This window comes from Coturnix japonica, chromosome Z (assembly GCF_001577835.2).
Source record: "Coturnix japonica isolate 7356 chromosome Z, Coturnix japonica 2.1, whole genome shotgun sequence".
NCBI classification, from domain to species: Eukaryota; Metazoa; Chordata; class Aves; order Galliformes; family Phasianidae; genus Coturnix; species Coturnix japonica.
Window position 1 is genome coordinate 20,226,345 of NC_029547.1, and position 19,728 is coordinate 20,246,072.

The 19,728-nt window shown below is 37.5% G+C and overlaps 1 protein-coding gene and 1 long non-coding RNA gene across 2 annotated transcripts; one reads left to right on the top strand and one right to left on the bottom strand.

Moving 5' to 3' along the window:
- Positions 1 to 671: 671 nt before the first annotated feature.
- DEPDC1B (DEP domain containing 1B) lies at positions 672 to 19,461 on the bottom strand. The gene is made up of 11 exons (XM_015848785.2): positions 19,332 to 19,461; positions 18,544 to 18,809; positions 12,174 to 12,309; positions 9,994 to 10,121; positions 9,176 to 9,306; positions 7,247 to 7,294; positions 6,712 to 6,852; positions 4,420 to 4,586; positions 2,768 to 2,944; positions 1,971 to 2,156; positions 672 to 1,664 (listed from the first exon to the last, which is right to left on the bottom strand). Exons 1-11 carry the CDS (start codon positions 19,377 to 19,379, stop codon positions 1,503 to 1,505), a joined length of 1,590 nt encoding a protein of 529 aa, XP_015704271.1. The 5' UTR covers positions 19,380 to 19,461; the 3' UTR covers positions 672 to 1,502.
- On the top strand, positions 12,570 to 13,960 carry LOC107306027. Its single transcript, XR_001551965.2, has 3 exons — positions 12,570 to 12,653; positions 13,395 to 13,467; positions 13,859 to 13,960. It is a non-coding gene; the product is annotated as an uncharacterized LOC107306027 (long non-coding RNA).
- Positions 19,462 to 19,728: the final 267 nt, after the last annotated feature.

The window sequence follows — 19,728 nt, forward strand, 5'->3', positions numbered from 1 at the left end:
GTATTGATATTATTTTCAGTGCCTAATAGATTGAATTCAACCTCTCCTCTGCAGTTAAGAACAAATGTCAGAGGTGAGTTCAGGTGGGTTTCCTCATTTCTATGGAAAATACTAGCCTTATTAGCTCTTACACATTATAGATCACTGCTGCAAGCAAATGTTTATATTATGAGTAATCAGTCTGAATGTACATAAGAATATGCAGAATACTATGACAAAAGTGAGAGGACACATCACCACCAGAGACCTAGTAAAAAAGTTAAGCGGCCTCAGACTACTTTAATATTAATTTTAATGTGTTCTTAATATTTGATAAGTGTATCTTTAGCACCACATTTACTTACACAATGATTACTGATAAGAAGTGCAAGGGTGAAGACAGACCATGAAAATATATACTGTTCATAAAAAGCACAATACCTGAGAAATATTCCAGTCGGTTAAACCAACAGCCTCACAACACAGATCTTCAAGCTTATTGACATGTTAGGGAGTTAGCAAAGTCAGTGTTGCAGATGAGTCAGCATGTTGTTTATTAGAATCTCAGACAAACAGGTTGAGATACCTGCTGCCTTCCCTTCCTGCATAGCCTTCGACATTCAGTGACATATGAAAAACCTTTCTTTAAAATGCTGATTGATAAACTAAAAGTACCACCAGTACCAAAGCAGTAAAAGTCTGCAAACAGTGTTTTAATAGATCAAAAAAGTTGCCAGAATCAAGTTATTCTCCCAGTCAAGTTACATGTACAGTAGTTTTCATTATGCAAAACAAACAAAATCATTAAAGGTACTCAATAATTAAAATCAAGTCAATATTTGTATTTCCAGAAGAAAAGCAAGGCTTCAAATTTTCCTGATAAAATGAGTTCTCGAAGACAGGTATCCCATTTTGTACAGCACTATTTCATAACAGATTTTGGAAAAGGCTTTTAAGTCCAGATTGCTTGAAAGACCGAGTCTATACTAAAGAAAGAAATGGCTCTTCAACAGTTGTAATGCATCATCAAAATCAAAGTTAAGAATGAGTTTTTACAGTATTACGAAATAAATTTTATATAAGAACAGCACACACAATAGGAAAACAAAATCCAGTGTTACATACTTGTTCATGCACTTACAGATTAAGAATTACTCAAGCTACACATGAACAAATGGTCTAGTTTATACAATAGGAAAAAAATGCTCTTGATTAACTAACAGTACATTGCACACAAGTTTTGACCTTAAAATGATGGTCAATTACAGCAAGTGTGCCTTATCCCCAATGCAAGTTAATCATCTTGCTTTTAAAAACTACAAAAAAAGACATTAAAAAATTATGATTTATAAAAATACTGATATTGGTTCACATTTCTATGCCCTCAACACTTCACTTTTGACATTCTTTACAGTCTGCAGTATTTTTTCTGAGCAAATCACACGCTGCTCAGACTCCTTTTGTATAAGATCCATTGAAAGTCTGCTTTGACTCAGTTTGTTGATGTATTACATGCAAACTCTTTACATCCGAAAGCTTCTGGTCCTGTGAAATGGTTGAAAAGGCTTTCTTAAAGCCCACATCAGAAGTGGTTGCTTCTGTTTCGATTTTTCTGGAAATAGCACTGCTTCAGTTTCAGGGGTAGGAAATCGTACTCTATACACTTCAGGGTAAGATTTCTGAAACTAGAAAAATAAATCAGTTTAAGTGAAGAATTCACTCATATTTAGCATTTTAAAATATGAATTGTCATATCCATGAACAGAGCAAGAAAATTCTTCGAACACTCTCTACATCTCTGTATAGAAAATTAAGTGATGTTTTCCAGTATGGCTTATCCACCACAGCACCTCTATCCAAAATGATTAAAAGTTATAAATGACCAATATTATCTATTGCTTTAAGAGTCATTGTTTTCTTAGAGGACCATACATGTAAAAACTCATACAGCTTTTAAAAATTAAATAAATACTAGAGAAATTTTTACTTACTTGTTTAAGCTTCTTTTTCTTGTCTTTCATAGATATTTCTTTATTCATTGCGATTTCTTCCAATAAAGCCACCAGCGGTTCCTGAGAGCCAGTTACCCTTTGGTATTCAAATTCATCTGTGCTGATTTGATGGCAAAATGACGGAGCAGGAAAAACTGCATCAGTGTCAGCTCCAGCATATTTTATCTGAAGAAAGAATAAAAAGAAAAGTTATTCTCTGCAACAAATTTGAGGGGAAAAAAAAAAAATACAACTTCACCAAGTTGACTACCATGTCGTTAAAATCATTAAATGTTACTCAATGTCATTCAACAGAAAAAGAGAGAAAACCATAAATTCTACCTCCTACTTCTTGCACAAATAGATTGAAGTTCCAGTAAGTCAAGAAGCATGAAACAAACGAAGCTTGTATAATTCTTGGAAAAAGAAATGACTAAGTACTTCAGTGGAAATCAGTAAATGTTGAACTAAAAATGAAAAATACAATATTGGAAAAAGGAAATAAAGTTCTGAAAAGGTTGAGTACATATGGATGCCTCTAAAACATTGTGACCCCATTCCTGGAAAAGATGGAGTTGACCAAGATGGGAACATGTTTGTCTCTGAGCCATCCAAGATTTGTTTAGTTTCATTTCATATAGTTATGATTAAATATCAGTAGCCGAAATAAATTAGCTTTTAATATGCTAGCAGAGACAGACCAAAGTCTAAGATTTGTCAATCTCAGGAACAGAAAGCATGGTTTTGCTAGTGAAGCAGAGTGACACAAAGTATTTTTTTTCCCACTAGACACCTACCTGAACTCTTTGGACATGTACAACATGTTCCTCTATAGAAGATTTTAAGGAAGACGGAACACTTAGTATCTCCTGATAATTGTCCATCAGGAAAGATACTAACTTAGCAGCAAGCAGTTCATCCAAGTCCATTTCATCCTTAGAGCAGAGAATACAACGGGAAAATGCTTGAACCATCTGAGGAAAAAAAAAATAAAATAAGGTTATTTTCTACTTACAGAGAAAAAATAGTCTGTATTAAAATCTTTCCTAAAAGATCCCTTAACAACAAAAAACTCACCATACTTTCAAAGCATCATTAAAAAAAAAAATAAATGGAAGAGCGTTGTGTACCATGACACTGAATGGACTGAAGATGGCTCTTGTTTCAAACAATCTGATGCTGACCTAAGGCATAGAATGGCTACACTTCATTTTACTTTCAGAACCTCCACAAACAAGCCTTTCCAATTGGACTTTCCAGTCAAATAGGTCATAAATGTTTCAAAGCTTTTAAAAACAACACAGCAATTGAATAGAAGTCAAGCGGCAGAAGGAAAACTTAATGCCATTACTTTCTAATCCTTCAAATAAAATTTCAGGTGCAGCTCACTACATGTAACTGAACATTTGAAACGAGACTATAATTTTTCTAGCTGTGTACCAGTCACTATTAACAGCTCTAGCACAGGGAGCAAACAAGATTTTCTGCTTTGTGTTGTAAATTACTCAGCTGAAACAAAACATAATGCAAAGTATTTGGATTGTATAGGATTCACTTCAAAAAGATAACATTTATCTTATAACTACTTTATGTTATTTTTGTAAAAAAATATATCATTTATAGTTAATTAGATTATAAGTATCAGCCAATAAATTAATTACTTTAATAAAATATCATTCATAGTTAATTAAAATGTTCATTGTTATGCAACAAATTTAGATACAGACATCCTAGGATTTCTATGGAATGGCTGTAGAGCTGAGCTTTCCAATGCTCTAGTCCTTGCAGAGAACTTGAATGTTAACAAAAAGAAATAGTCAGCCGGAATATCTAAATTTCACCTAACAAAACCAATACAAATATGACTGCGATAACATGTCATTGATAACAATGATAAATATATAAATAGCCCTACAAAATGATATTAGCATACACCAGGGGTTTGTCAAAATATGAATAAAAATGATATGTAGAGTGTTTCTGTAGTTAAGTGAAGAACAAAAATGAGCACAGAAATAATCTGGCAAGATTTCTAAAAACAAGCAGACAAAAATTCAGATACATATTTTTAACTGTAATTGAATCAGGCAGTCTGTTTTTCTCACACTTTTTGTAATGACAAAGACCAGAGACCTCATCTTTTATTATTCTGGGTTTTTTATTCCCACTCAATAGTCAGTCTATTTAAGCCTGTGTGGTAACTTAAATTTAAGTTTGTGGTGGTGACTTAAATTTAAGATGGGGGAAACCTTCAAGTCCTGAGCAAGTTCTGAATTTGCTCACAAGTTCAAAAGCAACTTGTTCAAATTCAGAGTTGTTTTTGCACAGTAGGAATACAAAAACTATACATCAAATAAGTAAGCCTATTTTACATAAGCTCTCCAGTAAGAATCTTATCTGTCCTACTCCAAAAGGCCTGTGAGATCTTCTACCTTATTACTATACATACCAAGACTCTGGTCCTCACTGATTCAGAAAGAGGTGGCAAATCCTTGTTAAAGCTAATTCTTGCCATCATTCTCACCAACAGCTGTAGTTTTCTCCGATTTTCTGGTGGCAGCAGGAGGCAAGATATTTGAAGAGCTTCTATAGCCTCACTGTGTTTTTGCAGCAGACCTGGTTTATTATTAAAACAAAAATTTAAAAAAATCAAGAAACGTAGAAATATTTCTTAATTGTATATTTCCACAAATATTTTAAATATCTTAAGAATCCATCTCCCCAGATTTCTTTTCTGGGAAGGAACTGTATTCTTCTCATTTTATCTGTCCTGACTTGTATCATCTGTAGGTTTTCTTTTTGTGTTTCAGTTTGGCCAGGAGTTCCTTGTTCACTCCTACAAGATTCCTGATATTTTTGTCACTTTCTCTGTGCTGAGATACATTGCTCCTGAGCTTGGAGGTGATCTTTGAATGTGCCTTCTTCCCAGCAGGGCTTTATCCCACTCTGCTGAAAAGATGCTAAAGTCTGCTCTCCTGGGGTTGAAAGCCTGTTGTGAACCTGTCTGATTCCATTCCACCATTTCAAGGTCATTTCAGCCAAGACTTCCCTGGACCTTCACATTACCCACAGGCCCCTTCTTGCTTATGAATTACATAGCACATTTCCTCATTTGCTTTTCTGTCCTTTGGAGAAGGAAGTCATGATACATTTGTTTCAGGAATCTTCCAGATTATTTAGGTCCTGCTGTGTTGTCCCTCCAATAGATATCATGGTGCCCAAAGGCCCTCCAAAGAACAAGCCTTGTGAAAGTGAAACTTCTCCTGAGTAGAAAGCCTCATATACATATTCTTCCTATTCAGACAGGCTACAGAAAATCACCATCATGTGACCTCTCCTTTCCCTCCTTTAATCCATAGAGTTATCTGCTCCTCATCTACTCCTAGGCAGAGCTCCATGCTCCATCTGGTCACTGACCAGAGAGTGACGTCACCTCACCTATACATTGCTCTTAAAGAACCTGTGCCATCCCATCTATGATACCAGTAAGATCCTAGACCTACAGGCATACACAATTAGTTCTTCATTTATTCCCCAGGTCATTTGCATGTGCATAGTTACGCCCCTTACTTGCTTTCTTACTGTTAGTAAGAACTATTGTTTTTGTACAAAAAGGAGAGTCAGGCATCACAACAGGAACATGAGTTGTTTTCATAAACTTCTTAAACTAGCTAAATAAGGAAACTAATCATTGAATCATAAAGTAAAACAGTGTGGAAAAAACACCTGGGAATGCTCTAGTCCAACCACGCTCATCCTTACTGAAGTAACTGAATGTACCTAAATCAAGTATCCCAAGACATTCCATTACAGACAAGTGCAACTTTTTAGACATTTTAATGTTTGTAAATTGGTGCCCAGAGTAGGATGTCTAAATAAACCTAGAACGATCCGACATTTCCAAACATATACTGAGGGTATTTTTAAGCAAACTGGCAAAGTAGGAAAATTGAAAACAAAGTAGTTCTTAAAAGTCTACATTCTCATGACTTGTTGTATATAAGCATTTTTGTTTTAAGGAAAAATTCCGTATGGAATACATCATTTTTTGTGAAGTGAGTGGCTTCACACTTATTTGAAACGCTGCAGAATTTCTTTTCACTTGCACATAACTGTTGATATGAACACCTAAATCTCATTTTTACATCTGAAATACTGTGAAATAAAACTCAGTCCTGAAAGATACTAAATATAATAGAAAAAAAAAAAAAAAAGAAAAAAAAAAGCACAAAAGGGTAGGAAGGACTTAAAGATATTGTCAAGAACACTTGTTGCATCAGAAGAAAAATTCAACAAAGGAATTTTATTCAATTTGAAGTAAGACAGTGAACTAGATACTGACAAAGTAGAAAAATACTAGATTCCTAAAAAATGTCAGTAACTGATAGGTCCCTTTACTAGCTGAAGAACAGCTATACAACCTTGGAAATTACTGAATGTAATTGTTCTGAAATCTTTTTTCAGTTCCAAAAACTATAAAATGTAATGTTACATCTTTTAACAAAAGGGGTCAAAAAACAGCATGCCGCAAAGCAAGTTTACTATTAAACCCAGAATTCTTTCTTTCACTATGTGTTCATATTTTCAATCTCTATAATTTCAGTCTCTGTAATTGCTATCTATACCTGCGTGGTAAGTTAATTTGTTTTTGTCAACACTTTAAAAACTATAGATAAAAATTAAACTACTATTTCTTTAAAGCACTAGGAATACCTTTCTTGTTACATCCCAGACCACTTACCTAACACACTAACAAAAACATCAAAAAAATTAAATGTAAGAAGTGGCTCTTTCATCTGGCCAAAGTAGTCCACTATCGTTTTGAAGACATCTCTTTCAAATCCTGAATATGTAGGCTGCTTCAAATCTGAGCAGATGGGCCCTACAAAAAAAAAAAAAAAATAGAGAAAAAGTTAATTTGCAGCTAATCAACTTGATCAGTGTTTGCTGTTCCAGCCAATATAAGTGCAAATTCATGAAGGTTAGATACACTATTAAAAACATTTTATTTGTATTTCCAACAGATTCAGTGAAAACAAACATAACTGAGGGAAAAATATAAATAACTTAACCTTACTAAACTGCAGTGGCAGAAGAACATATGCTGACTGACTGATCTTTTTCAACATTGTTTTCAAAGCCATAATCAGGAAAAATATAGACTATGATTACCACTGGTATTCGGTGAAATGTTGATGCAGTTGTTAAAGGCATAGTCAATTTAGGTGATTTTTTTTCTTAGGTGAAGTTTTAGGTTTTATTCCAAGTTTACTTACAGTTTGCTAGGCATTTCATTGCTGACAATATCCAGTGAGGTAAGTCCTCTGCGCAAGGGAAAAGTAAAAAATGAATAAATAGATAAATAAATGAAAAGAGTAACTCAGATGTTTTTTCTTTCTTGTTTTTGTTGTTGTTGTTGTTGTTGTTGTTGTTGTTTTAATAACAAATTCTAAGATTATAGGGAGCTAAAAATTCTTAAAGAAGTTCCTCTCATAAAGTAGACTGAAAGAAAAACATCAGATTACTTACTGTAAAAACAAATAACTTCTGTAAGATTAAAATTATAGTATATTCAGTGCTTCAGTATCAACCAATTACAATTCCTGCAGCTTAATGGATAGTAGATCCTTACTCTGCCTTGTAAAATTTAACCAAAATTATTCAAATTTTTGTAAAGGAGTTGTGACTATACAAAATGGTTACTTTGTAATGATGATGAAAAGCATTCATACGTTCAGTTCTGTCATTTCTGAAAAGAACGCAATATCCTGAAGTCTTCCAGCTGACTGGAGAAAGAACACGTACATGCTCTAAAGGTAGTTACTTTCATAAACCAAATCAGATTCCTACTTGATGTTTCACTTCTCTATAGATCTTGTGGAAAACATTGTTACAATATTAAATAATCTCTCAGATCATACTTAATGTTTCCCTAGTGAGAAAAGCAATTTTACATGGTGCTTCTTTCAAACTATAGACTAAAAATACAAAAGTGAAAAGTTCTAAGCCTTTCGGTCTATATTTTGATCCTTTCTTGTTTTGTTTTTTTTTTTACTACATGTTGCTCTCATATATATGCTCCAGGCCCAGATACACTGACCAAGGCAGCTTCAAAAGAAATATATCGCCGCCGTTTTAACTGAAAAATGTCAGTTCTTTCACCTTTGTTCAGTACTGCTTTGATGGTTTCACACTAGTTAGTAGGCTAAGCTTCACCACAAAGTTCTCATTCCCTTTCAGTCTCCCAGGGAGTTAAAATACAATGAAAAAAATTTGCAAGTTGAGATGGGACAGATCACTCACCAAACACTGTTACAGACAAAACAAACTCAACATAAAGGAAATTAATATGTATTGCCTACTGACAATAATAAACTAAAGCAGTGAAACTAAAAGCAAACTACAAACATCCCTCCAATTCCCAGTCATCTAGAATGGGACGCCTAGTACCTAGATGTGGTTTTGTGTGGGCTTCCCACAGGTTACATCTCTCTAATAACTGCTCCAATGTGAGTCAATATCACAGGATCCACCCTTTCAGGAGTTAAATGTTGAAGTATGGGTTCTCCGTAGCTCCAACACAGGGCCTGCTCCAACAAAGGCATTCCATGAACTGCAGCATCCTCCAGGCCACACCTACTGCTGCACCATGGACTCATCCACAGAATGCAAGTGGAGATACGCTCTGTGCCTGGAGTGCCTCCTAGACTCTGCCCTCCTCTTACACTGAGCTTGGTGTCTGTGTCATTTCTCCCATTTTTCTTCTCACTCCCTCTCTCCCACCTGCAGCTGTGAAGCATTTTTTCCCCTTTCTTAAATATGCTCTCACAGGATCATTCACTGGATTAGATTTGGCTAGCATTGGGTCTTTTTTGGAGCCAGCTGGCACTGGCTCTGCTCTGACATGGGGCAGCTGCTGGGCTCTTCCTACAGAGAATATCGCAGCATCCTTCTTGCTGCCTAAGCTTTCTCATGTATACTTAATACATGTGCTGAAGCAGGGATACTAAAATGTAAGTATGGAAAAAAGAACACTGATTCTTGCTGTTGGGGTGCACAACAATAGTACATTCCATAAAAATTCTAGTATAATGTGGTTATACAAGTATGAAGTTACGATGTTTCTATAGATTAGTTAACGTTGCTTTTCTTTTTTAAAAATAATAAAATACAAGAAGTTAAACAAGAACTTCTAAAATACTCACTTGATTTGTCTTCTAAAGTGACAATGCCTTGCTTATTGACATTGTATGCATTTTGGACAATATGCTTTGAATTCACAAGCTTTGTATCTATCACTTCATCCAGGCAATCCAAACCCAAGACTTTTTGTAGTCTGCATAAATATGTAAAACACAATAAATACATCATCTAATTTGCAAGTAAATACATAGCATTAGGACAGATACAGTTCTGAAAGAGACCCTTTATATTTAATGTTTAAGTCATAAGCATGCAAAGGAGGATTAGAGCAGACTGACACTACTCTCTCATCATACAAATTCCTATGCTAAACTGCACTAGATCATAAAGATAGTAAGCCAGGCTTAGATGAAAAGAAATCATAATGTTAAATTATCTAAAGCATATTTTTGCAGGACAAAAAAAATGCTCTAAAATAAGGTACTTAGTTTTGCATAGGATATTCCTTATGAAAAATGTAAGGAATTTCTCAAAGCCTTCTGGACATAGCTATTTCTTCCCTTATATTAAGTTCTGTACTTCTCATTAAAAGGCTTAGTTGTATCATACTTCTACATGACTTCTATGATTTCATAACAGGAAAAAAGAAAGACTGAGGGAAAAATGTGATTAAACAAAACAAGGCCCAACACAATAGATTTATATAGTACAAGAGAAAAAAGTTAAAAAGAACTGAAGTTTTCTTGTAAACTCGATCTGCTGATTTTGCAGGATAGTTAGTATCACTGATATGGCAACACTGCCAGAGAAAACAGGCAAGATTGTTGTCTATTATATAGTTTTACTATGCCAGAAGAAGCCTACTAACATGCACACTCACCGTGACAAAGTCATTGATTTCCATATCTCTTCTATATTTTCTTGTGTTAACTCTCTGCGGAAAACAAGTTTGCATGCCGGTACTTCCCCTATAGCTATACTGTGACGCTTGTACCACATTTCAGAATTCTAAAATCAGGAAAAAGAAAGCAGCACTGCTCATTAACAAGTGATTTTTCAAATACTAAACAGCGTAACACATTTGTGGTACATGCAAAGGTTTTAAGATGTCTTAAAATCTAGCTAAATATCCAAGACGTAATAATTTTTAGCTTTCATATGCAGAGCATATTTTCTCTGTTACTTAACATCTCCAGAGCTGAAAAATGATGTGAGAAGATGTGATAATTCAATAGTAGACTCCTTAGCAAGTTAAAAACAGCAATAAAAAGAAAGCACACAGTTACAGATAAGGACATCCACCATATCTAATCTACCATTATAAAAGAGGAGTAAAGAGAGAATACAAGTTTATGTGACTATTATCCTTTACTCAGTCTTCACATCCCAGTTCGGTACTTGAAAACTATCATCATTGTGCTGATGTGTGCACATACAATACAGGTTGTGTTCACAGTGTACTAAAGCAAAGTTCTGGATCATTTCCAGTTACTGTGCAATGATTTGCACCGCAGCAGTCCTAGATCACATTAACAGCATTCCTTGTGGTCACCTAAACCATGAAATGCACTTCAGGAATGCACCCAATCACTCCAGCAGCTGTCACTTCATGACACTAGACTGGAGTTAATTTAAAATTAAAAAAAAAAATCCTCTGCAATTAATATCTGACTTTCCACATCAGTATTTCACTACCCAGATCCATGTCTATCAATTCACACATAGCCAATAAGTGCTCTATTTGATGCTGTAGCAATTTAAGCTTTGGTTAAACCACTTTAAGTTACCTGTCCACTTCACTCTTCCAATAGAAGCTACAACATTTTTTTTAAAAGGCAGCTAGCCTTAAAGAAAAACAAAAAAAACAAAAAAATTAAACCAAACCAAACAAAGAAAAAACCCACCACTTTCTTCCTTTGCATCATTTGTTTCAAGTTATTAACCATGTCAATGAACATGTTTTTCAGTTATGCCAGACTGCATACTGGCACATCTGAGACAGTTGTACATAAACAGACCTTTGATAATATTTTTCAGGGCAGGATGCTTGGATGGAAGTTTAGAGCATACAGCTAGAAGCTGTAATGTATTAAAACTAAAATGCTCTATTTTTACATGCCTTTTGTACTACCTTTTCTTTCCTCCTTATATATCTTTCACCTACAATTGCAGTTCTAAGGACTGTGCCTCCCCCCAGAGCCTGCTACACATGAAAGGAACATTCAGCCTTCATGTAAATAAATGCATTAGAAATGTGGAATAGCTGTTTGTTCAGATTCTTTTGATGTTCAGCAGAACAGTAGGAACTGCTTTTCCAAACAGACTATTATTCGCCAAGAAACCCAAAGCAAAACTCCTGCACTGAACAGCATTAATAAAAAGGCTAAAGTTCTAAAAGAAGTCCCAGCAGTATATAAAAAGGATGAGAACACAATTTAAACTGAAGGAAAGGTTTAAAACAAAGGAAACTCAAAAGGCCTAGGCTTTTACAATATAAAATTGGAGATAAGTGACAGAAATTTTTTTAATAATAAAAGCCGTATTTTTTCTGAACTTTGTAAAAGCTGGAGCACAGAGCAGGATGATTCTCTAAGCTCACCAAGCATAGCAACAGAAGGAGGACAAGTTCTTCTTCACCACAATGTACTCCTTGTAGAAAAAGAAATGTAATAACCAGCAACTTTACAGTATATAGCATGTTCTGTATATATGCATGTTCTGCAACATGAAGAGCCTGGATAGAAGTTATGTTGTAAGCAACAATAACTATTCTGACAAATATGATAAGAAATGTGTCATTGTAAACAGAGTACAATGAAATACAAATATACTGGCAGATACATCCATGCTGAACTTAGGATGCTAAGTACAATACAGTCTGTAACAGGAAGAATACCCAGAGCCAAAAGCTTCAGCAAACCATTAACTTTGCTCCACACAATTAGAAGTATTTTACATTTAATTCTCTAACCAAGTAATCTGTGGCACAGTGAAGAATTCCTGACTGAATCTTGCTTTCCAAATGTGTATAGGTCTGGAGAAAGTAACTGGATATCTTACCATCACGATTGATTTCACAGGAATGTGTTCTTGGGAAGTGCCAGCCTTTGGATCATTCCAATCTGGAAATTTAATTACTTCCTTTCCATACATAGGTTTCTTTGGATATGGCTTCAGTGGCGAGGAAGGAGGAAATCTATAATTGGAAAACACTTTTAAAGCTTCTGAATTTCACACTATTCCATATTTATCAAAGGAAAACTATGCAAGTAAGCCTTCACATGCATAAGTACAGCAAAAGACTTGGACATTCACGAAGCACCTTAGTTGGCTGAAGTTAGGTGTTAAGTAAAAGGTCACACATTCTAAGATGTGTCATTTGGCCTTCATAAGATGTTCTAGACCAGCTTAAGTCCTTTGCATATCCTATGACGTAACTGAAAGCCTTGGGTGGATGTTCTTGATACTCTCGTGCATCTCAAGGAGCGCCACCTGGCTTTCCTTCTCTAGAAGATGGTGCTTTTGCTGAAAAAGCTGTAGGTATGTTTTTCCCTATGTGTGCAACTGCTAGCATGCATCTCCTAAAGCAAAGATACATAATTAAGTCACATGACCAACAGTTGCATTCAATTAGCATGCATACAAGTCAGTGACTGCATAACGTCCTCTCCACATTACTGTATTATTTTTGTCTACATACTTTCTACACTAAGATCATATCTTGCAGTTTTGGAGTCTTTTTTCCAGCTGGTTATGAAGGAAACTTTCATCTTTTAAGGCATTTCAAGAAGTGCCTTGAAGAAATTGTTAGAAATAAACCCTAAGCTAGACCTTGTATGTATTGGAAACCAAACAATCCTCACCTAGCTAGAAGTATATATAAAGAAATTAATGACAGCACATTAGAAAGAAATCTGTTTGATGATAATCTTCCATCAGTCTGGCTCAGATCAAATCTCATTTACCCACACTTCCAGTTTTAGATGCTAAGATTCCTAATGCTCCAAGAAATTGCTTCTGCCTCCCTCATCCCCTTTATGAGCATGTGAAGGTCATTTATAGCTGTGCCTAAGCAACAAGAATTTGTACACGACTAGATATCACTCCCAGAAAGCCCCTCATGCTCAGGAATTGCTCAAGTTCTCTAAAATTTGTCCATCTTTTCAATCCCAACATCTAATTAGCTTTCGTCTTACTTTTATTTTCTAGTTTTATTGGGTTAAACATCTTATTTTTCTTTTGTTTTACTATATTCTCAGTAGTTTCCCATTTCCCTTCCAGCTCATCCTAACATCTAAATTTGTCAGTTTCCTGATTCTCAACCCAAGCAGAAAAGGAGTTCTTGAAACCAGAAGTAGGTGCATTCCCCTCTCTTCAAGTAACATGTCATGGTTTTATGACTTTTTTTAATCAGTATATCAGATAGATATAGATAGATAGATAGATAGATAGATAGATAGATAGATAGATAGATAGATAGATAGATAGATAGAGATATATCTGTGATAGCACTACAGCAAGATTCAGATAGTCAAACTTTTGGACAGACAGCGAAAAGCCTCTGTTTTGTGTACAAAAATAACCCAAGAGTTAAATTGAAACTGAGGAGCATTCCGAAGTTGGTATGTCAAGATTTACATTGTTTTCTACAAACAGCACTAGTTTTAACAGTTTAGACAAGCAGGTAGTAAAGATACGTTTTTGTGTCAATTAACACTGGATCAATGGTGTAACAAATGGCACAGATGAATTCCCAGACATTTGAAGTCAACAGGGAGGCTGAAGGCAATCACTTGAAGGTAATTAAGTTATCCTGCAAGAAGACAGCAAGGCCAGTTGCACAGCTGAAGTGCCTCCACACCAATACATGCAGCTTGGGAAACAAACAGGAGATGGAAGCCACCATGCTACTGGAAAACAGCTACATAGTTGCCATCACTGAAACCTTGTGGGATGATTCCCATGACTGGAATGTGGATACTGACGCAAGCTGTTCAGAAAGGACAGGTGAAGAAGGAAGGGAGGAGACATTTCCCCCTACAACAAGGAATAAGTAGTGCATGAAGAGCTGTCCCTGAAAAATGGCCATGAGGAAGTTAAAAGCCTACAGGTGAGAGACAGAGGCAACAAAAGAAGCCTTGTGGTTGGCGTCTGCTGCAGGAAACCTGATTAAGCAGAGCCTGTTGATGAAACTTTTCTCCAGCTACAGGAGACATCACAATCACAGGTTCTCACCTTGCTGAGAGACTTCAGCTACCCTGACAACTGCTGGAAAAGTAGCACAGTGAGCTACAGGCAGTCCAGGGGGCTCCTGAATTGCATCAAGGGTAATTTCCTGAGCAAAGTAATAGATAGCCCCACCAGCAGGATGCAGTACTGGACCTGTTGCTCACCAACACAACTGGAGACTACCTGAGCTGCAGTGATAATGCAGTGGTGGAATTCACACACTCTTGAGGGATGCTGGATAGGCAGAGAGTAAAATCAGGAAGCTTAACATTAGGAAAGCCAAATTCCAGCTCTTCGGGGAGCTAGATAACAAAACTGCAATAGAAACAGCACACAAGGACAAGACTGTGGAGCAGAGCTGAAAGATATTTAAGGAACCTTTCCTTAGTTCTCAAGAGCTCTTCATCCCCAGGTTGAGGAAGTTAGGGAAAAGGAAGACGTGAGACAGTCATGTCTGAACCAGGAAACCTTCATCAGCTACATCAAAAGTGGGACTGAATGCAAACTCAGCAAGTCTGGGGACAGCAACAAGTTGTGTGTTGCAATTGACATGCCTGAGGAATAGGGTGCTATTCAGAGAGACCTAGATAGACTAAAGCAGCAGATCCAGGTGAACTTCGCAAGGTCCAACAAAGCCAAGTGCAAGGTCTTGCACCTGGCTCACAGCAACTCCCACTGCCAGTACAAACTAAGGGACAAAGCATAGCCCTGCCGAAAAGGTCTTGGAGGTATTGGTGGATGTTAAGATGGACGTGTGCTCTCACAGCCCAGGAATCTTATCATGTCCCAGGCTGCAATAAAATAAGCAGGGCCAGCAGAGTGAGGGAGGTGATCCTGCCCCCTCTGCTCTGCACTGGTGAGACCTCTCCTTGAATACTGCATCCAGATGAGGAGTCCTCAGTGCAGGAGAAGCATGGAGCTGTTGGAGCACATTCAGAGGAGGGCCGCAAAAATAATCCAGAAGATGAAATACCTCTCCTACGAGGACAGGCTGAGTGAGCTGGAGCTGCTCTGCTTAGAGAAGAAAAGGTCTGCAATTAGGTCATCTTGCATCTTTGTTTTTAGAGTGGAGCTTTAAGAAGAAAGGAGATTCTTCATTGGGGCCTGTTGTGACGGGACAAGGGGAAATGGTTTTGTACTAAAAAAAAGGGACATTTAGACTGAATATAAGGAAAAAGGGTTTTTCGTTGGTGGTGGCAGTTTTTTGTTTGTATTTTAAATAAGAGTGGTATGGCACTAGAAAAGATTGCCCAAAGAGATGGTAAAAGCCTCACCCCTGGCAAAGATCACAGGTTCAACCAGGTTCTGAGCAACCTGATCTAGCTGTAGGTGTCCCTGTTCATTGCAAGAAGCTGGACTCGTTGACCTTTTAAGGGTCCCATCCAATTGAAAAGATCCTATGATTCTATACTAGTAGTTCATGTGCCCTTTTAATACAATTGCTCAGGTTCCAAGAAGCATAAAGCCTGAAAGCTTCAAACACTGGAACACGTCATTTATTGTTTTAGATTACATTGAGCTACTAGGTCAGGAATCACAGACACAGTCATCACTCTTTTGCAAAAAGCATACTATTTTTCATACTCGCAATTAACATTTTCAGGCAAAACAACACTTGACAGCACATGTTCTATATGCTTTATAGAATTAATAGGAGTACCACAGTCATACAAAAAATTAAGGAAATATCTAACTGCCAACTCTGCATCAGAGTATTCAGTTGCACTTACAGTCCAATAACATGGGCATTTATAGGCAAGATACGAGGCAAGTCAAGATTTCCAGAGTAAGTATTATCAATGGAAGTAAAAGCGACTTGTGTTTCAATTTATATTAGCATTGTAAGACATGTACCTAAAATTGTTAAGTCCACCAGAGGGAGCTGCCAGGACATTAAATATGTGAGCAAAGGCAGGCCAGAAAACTAATGATTGTCAGCACCCTATAAGTGTGGGAAAAAAAGGGAATCAAACATTAAAATTCTGTGCTACCATTTCTACACCCAAAGTTGCTTTAACACAAGCACTCCACAGTTCTTCAAAAGTATTTTGTAAAACCTGCATCTTACACTCTACCCCCTCATCTTCTCCTGTTTCTCCAAGATCCCCACCTCCCTCTGTGTTGCTCCTGAAATATATGCATGAAATTATCCCTAAAACCAAGTACATAGCCCTTCCATTCCAGTCATTAACATAACCCCTAGAAACATCAAACTAGGAGTACACTTGTTAGGATTATTAATTATTCTGTCTTCTGTCATTCTCAGTATATTTTTATGCCAGAATCCTCTGGTAGCCTTCCCCATAGAAGGTAATTTTCAGCTGTATAAACCAGCTCAAACCACATCATTCCAATTATACTTAACGTTTTACTCAGTTTAAAATTGAGATGCAAGAGCCCCTCATCTTCCCCCATGAACTACCCAATGATTCAGCAAGCTATCTCAGTATCTGCTCCCTTCTCCCACCCCACACAGCAGCCATAAGCAGATGGCCAGAAAAGTTTAAGAACAGGACAACAAATTCAACTTCTTAGAATTCTTTCCCAGACTTCAGTCATTCCCAGCTAATAGACTGCATGAGCCATATATTGCATGCAGCTATTTAGCAAGAGACTTTCTTCAGTGAAGTCTTCAAAATATCTTCTTTCTACAAGACCCTGTGTCCTTAGAATTTGACTCTCAAGTTTCAGAAATTGACATTTCCTTGCTTAATGATTGCATGAAATTCCCCCTGTGAGGCTAAATTTGGAGAATACATTCAATTTATTTAAAGTTTCTTCTAGAAAGATGGATTAAGATTCGTTCAAATATTTAACTTACTTGGCTAAGAAGTCATAACACTCAGGTATGATTTTTTGTTGTTGTTGTTTTGTTTTTTCTTCAGAATATTAAGCCAAGAACTTGCAGCCACTAGCTGAAAGATGGCATGCAGCAGCAAAGAAATTTGAGTCAGTATTAATTTGTTAGTTGAATTGATTACAAATCCAATTGATTACAAATCATCTGCACAAGTTTATAGACAAAAAATGTGATTATCTTCTGAGAAAAATATCTCAGCTGTATTCTGAAACACACCACAAATACCTTTTACTTAAATACTTAGAATACTTAAAGTATTCTAAGTTAATAGATAAAATGAGGAGTAGTGAAAAGCAGCACTTAGAGCATAGATGTATGGATTAGACAGCCAAAAAAAGCTAAGACATCAGTTTAGAGACCATGAAAAATTATTCAGCAAATTGAAAAAACTAACTTCATATCAAGTGGAAATTCAACATTACACTTGTAATGATTACTTAGTATTTTCCACGGAAAAACAAAAATAAAAATACAAAAAAAAAAATAATGCTTTATGAAAAATACTCAGAAGCAGAAATGTGTTATTACTGTTTCCATTTCATCACAATGTAAGGTCCCAATTCATGCTCAGGATAATGCTTACTTTTACATTATTAAACTGGACAATAAAGAACGTAAGAATTCAGAACCGGCAACTTCTTGATACCCAAGCCTTAACTGATGCCACAAGAGGTGAAATAACCTCTCCAAAGATGCTAAGCTTTTGACTCAAATAGAGTTGCTTATCTCTCTTAAAAAGTACAAGAGGTTAAGCAAGGATAAACAAACAATTATCCTTGATGTACATAAGAATTTCTTCCTTTCAGGAAACTTTCTTAACTAGAGGATATATCTATTGATGATCCAGGGTGTAAAGAAAAGTGTTGTTACAGGCAATACTTGAATTCAAACAGCCTCTCTTTTCTGAGAAGGAATGGAAACATCACCCAAGGCAATTGGGAGTGGAGTCAGAAGAGAATTGGACCTGGATGCTCAACATCATACCTACTTTCATCATCACTTTTCAGTACACTTTCAGCTATGGACAAGCCTGAGGTCTTGTCAGTAGAGCAACATAAAGACTCTGCTACCTTGTAAAATCTAAAAAAGACTTCATTTCTAATTGTAGCTTGAAATCAAGTAAAAAGTTCTTCTAAAATATATTTTAAAATAATAAAAATCAAGCATTAAGTCATGCTACATGACGCTAGGAGAAGTGCCTTTAACAGGAAGGAAAGGAGAAAATGCACACTGATACCTCTGCAACAGAATTTTTCAGAAATATCTGTAAGACCAGTACATAAAAGCCAATAATGTTTACATAAAACTTATGTTTTCCACAGTTATGGTACATAGCATTACCTATACAAATGGCCATCATCTTGAAAGTCCTCTTTGCCCCATCTTCCTTTAATATCTTCAATAACGTGATTTTTCAGGAATTTTTTAAGCAGCTTAACCGTCTGACTGCGAGTCACCTCTGGGCCAAAGTTTTGGTTAGAGCCAAGTAGTTCATGCAAACAGTCCACTGCCTCCGAAGCTTTGAAGCAACGCTCATAGCTTTTGAAGCGGCATCGATGCTTCCGTAGAGGCATTCCAGCACGGAAGAGTTCGATTATCTCATTCCACTAGGAAGGAGACACAAATCAAACTGTTATGAGAAATATTCCACGGGAAATGTTTTAGTTACATGGAATCAGTTCAGCGTTCATGCAAGTCTGAAGAGATTGGGTTAGATTTCTCTCACCTGTGCAACACGCACACTGAAACACGAGACTGGCATTTAAACATTAGAGATGCGAGGACACACGAGTGTGGCAACAAGACCCCCACAGCCCCCTGAACTCCTGACGGCTCAGCGGCTCCATAGGGAAGCTCGGCCGCCCCTCGGCTGTTAATAAAGCAGAGGATCGGTCCACGGGGGCCGACTGCCCTGCATAGGCTCACCTGAGGTATTGCCAGCACCTGGAAGGTGCGCGCCTCACGTCTCTGCCACCGGGAAACAGCCGCCCGGACAGGCCGAGGCCCAGAGCAGCAGCACTCGGCCCTCAAAGACTCAGGTCTACAGACCCCCCGTGAGGAAGAAGCTCCCCACCAGGACTAGGTAAGGGCACACAGGGCCCCCAGGAGGGATAGGGGCGCTCACTCACCAGCCTTGTGGCGCGGTACGGCCCAGGCCCCACGATCCCCGGCTCCATGGCGGCGGCCAGGCCTCCCCGTCTCCACGGAAACCAGCAGCCGCACGCGCCGCGCCCGCCGACCGTTTGAATCAGAGCCCGCGAGGCGTCGCCTTCACCCATTGGGCGCGAACCACAGCACGTAATGGGCCCATCGCAGGTTTTGATTGGTGGAGGGAACAGCTGTCCCGCCCCCTGCATGACGCCATTGGTTCGGGGCGGGCCACGGCTCTGTCCATCATCCGCGCGGAGGGGCCCCGCCGCCATAAGCCTACAGAGGGCGCAGCCCCAACCCTTGTCCCCTCATTACCATCGCATGTTCATGAAATGGCTCCAGGAGCACTCAGGTCTACCATGCAATGACAGAGGA